The sequence below is a fragment of the Pteropus alecto genome, unplaced genomic scaffold, assembly GCF_000325575.1.
Source record: "Pteropus alecto unplaced genomic scaffold, ASM32557v1 scaffold134, whole genome shotgun sequence".
Classification (NCBI taxonomy): domain Eukaryota; kingdom Metazoa; phylum Chordata; class Mammalia; order Chiroptera; family Pteropodidae; genus Pteropus; species Pteropus alecto.
Window position 1 is genome coordinate 423828 of NW_006436283.1, and position 8144 is coordinate 431971.

The 8144-nt window shown below is 52.7% G+C and overlaps 1 protein-coding gene across 1 annotated transcript in view; it reads right to left on the reverse strand.

Moving 5' to 3' along the window:
- The window catches only part of NARF (nuclear prelamin A recognition factor), a 20129-nt gene that overhangs the window by 10285 nt on the left and 1700 nt on the right, over positions 1–8144 (reverse strand). Inside the window, exons 3-5 of the mRNA XM_025047093.1 lie at positions 7171–7251; positions 4254–4397; positions 1202–1334 (exon numbers count right to left, since the gene is read on the reverse strand). Coding sequence (XP_024902861.1) covers positions 1202–1334; positions 4254–4397; positions 7171–7251 — 358 coding nt within the window. The remainder of the gene's footprint in view (positions 1–1201; positions 1335–4253; positions 4398–7170; positions 7252–8144) is intronic.

An 8144-nucleotide genomic window follows, 5' to 3' on the forward strand; every position in this document is an offset into this window, starting at 1 on the left:
CTGAACTGAATTTCAGTCTGCAATAGTCCTTGACATCTTTAAAATAAATGAGTAAATGGGCTGGGCGTACCTTTACAATGATCTTAATTTTATGCTGATTTTTTAATTAGCTACTTTTCTCTTAATAAGTTTTCTTAATATTGATAAACCTGAAACAAAATATCCATCATTATAATAAATTAAGTAAATAGCTTTAATATCTGCAGTCAGTCTAAATCTTAAAAGCCAGTTACTCTTAAAAAAAAAAAACATAATACTCTGTCATGTTAAAGTGTTACCTTAAGAAGTCAGTTTCACTGTGAATACGTTTTCATTATTAGCGTTAACAAAAAAAGCCCAACTATTTATTTTTCAAAAATATCAAAATCGGGCCTTTCACTGAGATGATACAGCATCGAATAACTCCACCCTCTGGTCAAAGGAGGCTGAACTTAGGCTTCCTGAGGCAGGAGTGTGAAGGGATGGCTCGGGGCTATGCCTGACTTTGGCGGCACGCTGTGCACCGGGAAGCTGCTCCACACCAAGAGTGCCAGGCAGCACGGGCTGGCGGGCTGGCTCTGCCACGTGTCACCGTGTTTTATTAGCAACCCCCAGTGTATTTGTGTCTCTGACAAGCTAACTCTTATTTGGCAAACAGCTCAAGTTCTCGTCTGGGCCTGGGGATGGCTGTACGCGAGGACGCATGTTCCAGGGCCATGAAAGTCCCTGGGGGCGGGCACCGCCTACTGCCATTGGAGGCAGCACTGTCCCCGTGTCCCTTCACGTTTAAGTCCCGGCTGTGCTCTGAAATGACCACCTTTCATCCTCCCCATGAAGGACGCGGCCCATTCCCTTCCTGCTCTGCTCTTCAGAGCTTCCTGGGCACCAGATGCCATTCACTGAAGACGCGCTTCTCCATCAAATAAACACCTCCGTGGCCCCTGAGCCGGGCAAACGATGCCGCTTGCCGCCGCCCACGTGCCCCCGCCACCCCATCTGAAGATGGTCACTGGCACTCTCGGGTGGGCCATCATGGCAGTAACATAACACCGATCTACACAGCAAGGGGGTAAGTGACACCCGTCTACCACGGTCAGAGGCAGGGTCCTCTTACTTTCCACGGACTCTCACGAAGTTCTTACCTGTCCTGTGCCCTTGAAAACTGAACCCTAGAGATAAAAGGGGCAGTTACGAACTCACAGGAAGGTCAAAGGCGCCTCACCAAGACTTTTGAGGAAGCCACAGAGTCTTCTGGATGCATCAGTCACACTGAGGCTGAATTTAGCAGCAAAATAAGGCAAAGACTGAGGACACACGGACACTGCCAGCACCTTGTGCTTTGAGGTATCACATTTCTAGGAGAAAGAGAAAAGACTGTCACATGTGGGTGGTAACACAGAGAGTGAAAGTAAAGCACCTTAGTGAAAAATCGAGAAAAATCCATAACAGAAGTTCTATGACGAGACTAATAAAATAGACAAACGCTGGCAAGCATAACTGAGGAAAAAGAAGGAAACGATTAGGTTTAAAAAAATGAGACATCCCAAGAGATTTTATCAATTTTTATAACAATTTCATATTGAAATGCAAATATCTAGAAAAAAATAACTTTAAAAATATGTAAATTATAATATTGGCCCATACACAACTGAAGTGACCCAATAACAATTAAAAACACACACACGAATATATTTCAATTAAAAAAGTTCACACATTAAAGTGGTGCCCAGCTCCTAAGAGGCTTCAAAAACCCAGGTCACTTAGTGGCAAATTTTAACAGAATTTTAAGAAGGCAGACCCACCACTTCCTGTCTCTCTGCCCAACGCCCTGCCCAGGGTATTTCCAGGGCTCATCCACTCCATTCTCACTCAAATGTCGCCTCCTCCTCCGAGGGAGCTGCTGTGACCAGGAGGGGATCGGCCTGAGCCCAGAGCCAGGCTGACAGAGACACGGACGTTGCCTTTCCCAGACGACAGCCCTGAGTGGCCGACTCAGCCAACCCCAGCATCTCCCCTACTTCTGAGCTTTCGGTTTCATGAAATCACCATTTCCTTGTTACTTGCACCAGTGTGAGCCGGGCACCATTACCTGCAGCCGAGATGCTGACGCAGGTATCTACCAAAGCTCCGAACACATCTATCTACTCAACAGTAAAACCTTACAAACACTTTCTCCGAAGTCTGAAACAGGAGATTAGTTCCATTTATCACCACTGTTATTTGAGATTGACTTAAAGGTCCTAGACGACGTGATCAGGAAAAGAGGTTTAAGAGGTATATGGGGTGGAAAAGATAACGTTTATTGTTTGTAGGCAATAATCCTACAAAACCTAAGACAATCTAGGAAACTATTAGAATATTAAGTTTACAAAACAACCACGTACAAAAAAGACATGAAGATCAACGGCTTTTTAATACACCGACAATAACCGACATTACAGAAAATAATACAATGAAACCTAATATACGTAACATAACAACAAGAACAAATTACAGGTACAGAAAACTTAAAAGTAGCCCGACACAAACATTTATGAGGAAAATTACAGCCCTTTGCTGAAGATCACACAAAGAATAACTGAGTCAGCATGTCTACGGATGAAAATACTGTAAACTGAAACACAATTTCCCCCACACTAACCTATAAATCCAGTGCAACTCCAGTCAAAGCCCTATGGTTAATGTAGAATGATGTAAGATTAGTCAAGGAAATCTAACAAATGGGAAGATGGGCCCTACTAGATGAAGGCGCATTAAAATAAAAGTACACTGTTTTATAGTAAAAAAGTCTTTTAAAAATGCAAATTAAAAACTAGTAAAGAAGAGACCAATCTGCATAGTTCCATGAAATCAAACAACTCAAGTGTGAAGAGGACATCATACACTAAAAGACAAGCAACAGCCTGGGAGCAAGGGTCTGACGTGTGTGACAGCGTCCTGGGTTGGAGGCCGAGGACACCGAGCAGGACGGCAGCCATCCAGGTCCTTGGGGCTCCCTGGGGCCAGACAACCTCTGGGCTCGAGAGAATAACCCTCCGAGCTGTCACGTGCCTAGAGTCAGGGTTTTTGTTATCAGCAGCTGAAAGCAATTTCGAACTAATCTAGAACATGAACAAGCAGCATAAAATGTAAATTGTCGATAAACACGTCAAAGATTCTCAGTCTCACTAATGACCAAGAATGTGCACGTGAGATACCATCTACCCGTCAGACTGGAAAAACGTGAGCTTGATACCAGGTGTGATCAGGAAAGCTGGACAGAGGTATCACCTATCGCGTGGGAGCGTGAAGGGACACAGCCGTCCTCAGCGGCATCCAAGCAGAAACCGCCCGCACCACAGGGTTAGAAGTGCACAGGTCCCACGGAACGTGCCGGGGAAACTGCCACGTCGTAACTGAGCTGAAGTCATCACTCAGGTAATAAAACGGCTAAAACCATTAGGTTCCAGAGGACCAGGGCGGGGGGAAGGTGCACGGTGAACGTGGCCTCCGGCTTCAGAGTCTGTCCTGCCGCATGCTCACGGATCCCACACCAGGAAGGGTGCGCCCAGCCCCGACTACCGCTGACCGCGAAAGGACACGCGCTTCTACCTGAAACTGGAACCTACGACCACTGGATGACGTGTCTGGGAACAAGCCGCAGGGGTGGGTGGCAAGCAGTGGGAGGGCCGCTCGGCTGTGCCGAGCCCTGGCGCACCAGGCACCGCCGGACAGCCACGAGGGCTCCCGGGCCTGTGCACGGCGCGGCAGGGGCACTTCCTGTGGCGGTGGGAGCGAGGACGACCTGAGACACGCTTCTCAGCCCATCGGGCTTCGTCTTTCCTTTCTTTCTGTCGCTTTTACCTGGCTTCCCGTCGGGAAGACCATTACTGGAAGCTGAGTGACATCAGACAGCTCTGCAGAGGAGGTGGGCAGGGGTTTGCCCCAGGCTGATGAGCTCAACGGACAGAAGCCCCACCTCTGAGAGGCGGAACAGCGTGGGCTCAGCCACTGTACCATCCTACGACCTCAGGAATGCAGCCACTGTATGACCCGCACAGTGGAGGCCCCCCAAGCCGCGGGAGCCTGGTCAGTGGTACCGGCCACAGCCATCGCCCAAGTCACTGAAAAAGCATGACTCTGGGACACTGGATTTTATTCTGATGGTGAGCGGCTCTGGAGAGGGTCGATTGTGGCAAGGGACACAGGGCCAGGGCTGAGCTACGTGCACCATGTCCCAGGAGAGGCCTCCGTGCCCGCCCCGACCCCCACCTTCCCCCTCCAGGCCACCGTACCTTGTTAAGGTTCAGGACACGGAAGAAGTCCTTGGCGTTCTGCTGGGAAACCTGGACTCCTTCCTCTTCGGTCACACAGCTGTCACACGCTAGGCAGTCACTCAGAAATATCTTGGCATCAGCCAACTTATGGAATTCGCCCTTCTACAAAGGAAAGATGACGTTTTGGCCTGATTCTTCAACAAAAGCATGGTGACGTAAGCTTCCGTAGGAAGAGTAAGCATGGCTACAGCACAGCACACCGACCCCGAACACCCCAGGCGACGCCGGCCCCGCCTGGCACTCCAGGTGCTCAGGGACACGGGGCACAGCCCACGACGACACCAGGGAGTCTCAAGATGACAAGCCAGGGCAGAAGCAGGCTAGCTCCGTCACGCGGCAGGAGGAAAGCCGAGTTCCTGTGTCTAGGCCCTGGCGCGCCCCCCTCCTCCCCGCACCCCTTCTCTGCTGCCTCACGGCTCCGGCCGGCCAGCTCTGCTCACCCCGCTGAGCAGCCCTGCGCCCAGGAAGCTCGGGACAGCTCCGGCTCGCCACCGTAACGAAGCCCTCTGGCCGCCAGGACTGCGTTGTGGACGCTCCATACAAGCGACGCCGCTCACCTGGACGCCCAGACTGGATGCCCCTCGTCACCTCTGACTAGCGCTCTGCCGCCCGAGGCCCACTAAAACGCAGGAATCTAGGACTGAACAGCCCCCATCACCACCTGGCACTTCTGTGTCGTTGTCACCCGAGAAATGCAAGCTCTGAGGGCAGGACCCTTGACCTGTTCCCTTCTGTTCCTGGTGCCTCCCAGAGGCCCTGCGCGTGAGGGTGCCCAGTCAGCGGTTGGCGGACGAGCACGGGAATGTTCCGAAGCCTCCGGGCGCCGCTCCAGAGTTAACGCTCCGGACGGCTGGCCATTTGCTCTCTCTTAAACGTGATTTGGTAGGAGACGGTTCTGGGCAGGGCCTCCTGTCCATGAACGGGAGTGCATGCTGTCACCTCCCTCCTTTCCACATGCCCAAGTGTCACTGTGCAGCTCACCCTGGGACCCTGCTACGCTGTGGATGAACATTCCCGCGGTCTGAATGGGGCCCAAGAGCTTGCACTTCTAAGGACGTGACGGCGGTAGGTGTGTGTGCGTGTCCGGAGCTGCCGCCCCACAGCTCTGGAGCACGGGCCTGGCACACAGCTGGTGCCTCACAGATACTGACAAGCTGCACTAAGAATCCTGCCGCCGTTGCCCCTGCAGAGGGACCCGCGGCCACACTCTGCGCCGTCGTGCCCAAGAGGGCCCCATCCCGGCCTGCCACCCAGCCCTCCCACAGGCTCCCACGGGCCAGGCTGGGGCCCCGCGCCGCTCGTTTCTTGCTCCCTCTCCGTCTGCCCCCGAAACACCGGCACTCTGCAGAAGACTGTCCCCCGCCCTCCTCTCCAATCGGCCTCACTTCCCAGAGCAGTGCCAGCCTGCCAGCCCCAGCCCCTCTCCAATCGGCCTCACTTCCCAGAGCAGTGCCAGCCTGCCAGCCCCAGCCCCTCTCCAATCGCCACGTGCAGCGGAGCCTCCCCACCTCAACCACACCCTGCAGAAAGCTCAGGGTCCCTGGAGCCCGAACTGCATGCAGCTCCCTGTGTTAAGCCCTCTTTCTTGCTTCTGTCACTCTGGCCCACCAGCCCCACCACCCTCTGCCTCCCACGTGGCTTCCTTCTATGCTCCCCGTGCTCCGGGCAGCTGAAGCTGCCCTGTCACCTGCCCTCAAACATGTCTGATCTGCTCCTTTGCCCAGATGGCCCAACGGCTCCCACCGCCCCTCCACAGACCACTCCCCAGACCACAACTTCTCTGTGCCTGGTGGCCCCACCCTCAATTCTCACCACTCTGAGGCCCAGTCCAGTAGACTCTTCTGTGCCTGCCCGCCCTGACAGTGCATCCACCCACCGGGCAGGCGGGGCGCGCACTTAGGCTGTATACACACATTATCTCGCTGTTACCACAGCCCCAAGGGCGGGGGGAGGGGGGGTGTAACCCTATTCTCCAAGTCACTGATAAGGAAACTGGGGCTCCCAAGGTTAGATGTCGACCAAAGGGATGCAGCCCAACGGCAGGCGGGGAGGCCCCAGGCACCCCGTTCTCTCCTCCGCCTCAGCACCTTGCGTGCTTGTCCCGCCCCCGCCTCTCGCTAAGCTCTGCAGTCGCCAGAGTGCAGAGCAGTGCGGTGCACAGAGGACCAGATCAACTGAGCGTCAGACTGAGCGTCACACCAGGACTACTCAAGAGCAAACGTGTTTCTTCCAAGTTGCCTTCTCCATTTGTAAAATTGGTAACAGGACTTTCCATGGGAAGAAGTGACCTTAACTCCCTCCTCTCCCCCCACTGCATCCTTCTCTCCGTAAAATGGGGACAGGAGTAGGGCTTACTCAACATGCTGCATCTGAGCATGAAACGAGGTAGCACGTATACAGCGCTTCCTCTAGTGCCCAGCTCGAGGTATGTGTCCAAACTCCACTATCAGCTAAGGAGAATTTAAAAACGAGAACTGTGTTAGTGAGATCTGAATCATCGCATAAATTACCTATCTAAATCCCTATTTTACAGAATGGAACTTTTCATTAAAAAAAAAAAAAAAAGACTGGAAATTTAAATGTTACGCCTCAATTTTTAACCAATGACCAAAGCTGGCGTTTTCCATCGTCCCTAATGCAGGTGTCCTGCTGTATTATGAAAAGACTGCTCTTTGGCTCTCTTACCTTGACAGCCACGTGCCTGCACCTGACTGACCGATACGTCTGGCCCCGAGCCGGGGCCCAGCTTTGCCCATTCCTCTCTCGCTTTCCCACTTGGAGCAATGACGTGCACGGTGACGTGAGCCCCCAAACAGGAGAAAACCAGCAGCCGCCGTTTACTATGGGCTGATACAAAACTGAAAAATCTACTTGCCTCTCCATTCTCCTGGGCCGGACTCGGTACATCTACGGATGCATTCTCTTGGTCATCAGTTTTTGTTTTCTTACTACATTCCTTGAAAAGGCAAAGGAACACATGAAAGAACTTTAACCGACTCTCAAAAAAAAGTGTGCAATCTCTGACCCATTAACCTCATGTCTAGAAACTGTTGCTAAAGAAACAAAAGCACCTCTACTTGTGGATACACACACACCACTATGTCCTCACCGTTCAACTGAAAGCTAGGAGCCTTGTGTCTTCCGACAGGTAAATTAGTGCCCTACCACCTGGGCGTGCATATACCTAGAATACACTGAACTAGAAGATCGTGAAATGCTCTGAAGAGGCGGCTCCTGTGTAACATTAGGTCAAAAAAAAAAGAGCAACTGGTGGATATTTAGAATCTAGTTTTTGAAAAGACAAACAAAAAAACCTCTCAGGGTGCCCTGTACGGTTCCTTATGGCATCGCAGCTAAGGAACAGGGTTCTCACAGTTATCAGGGGAGCGGGACCTGCCCGTTTCCCTCCTACACTTATTCTTCTGTTACTATAAGCACTTGAAGTTTTCAGAAAGTACAGAAACCCCTGACGCTTCCAGTCGTTCACATCAAAAACGGTGGTCGCTATGGCTGCCCTGAGGAACGGGCTGCTCCTCTGGGGTTTTTGGCTTACAACACCATTTTGAAAGGACAGTTAAAACACCGAGAAGTAGTAAGACAAGGCCACGCCGGAGCGAGGTGCTGGCTCCGGGGGGGGGACCTGCCAAGGTAAGCGACCAGCACGGACAGAGCACCTGGCGAGCGCGCAGTTAGTGCCCAGGCCACCGGCTGAGCGAGTTTCCGGGCGCGTCCAGCCCTAACACCCGGCTCACCTGGGCGACACAGACCAGGTCTGACCGCAGCGGTCTCTAAGTCGGCGAGGTGAGGCTGAGGCCGAGGCCCGCGCGGCTGCTCCTCCCGGCCGGGGGC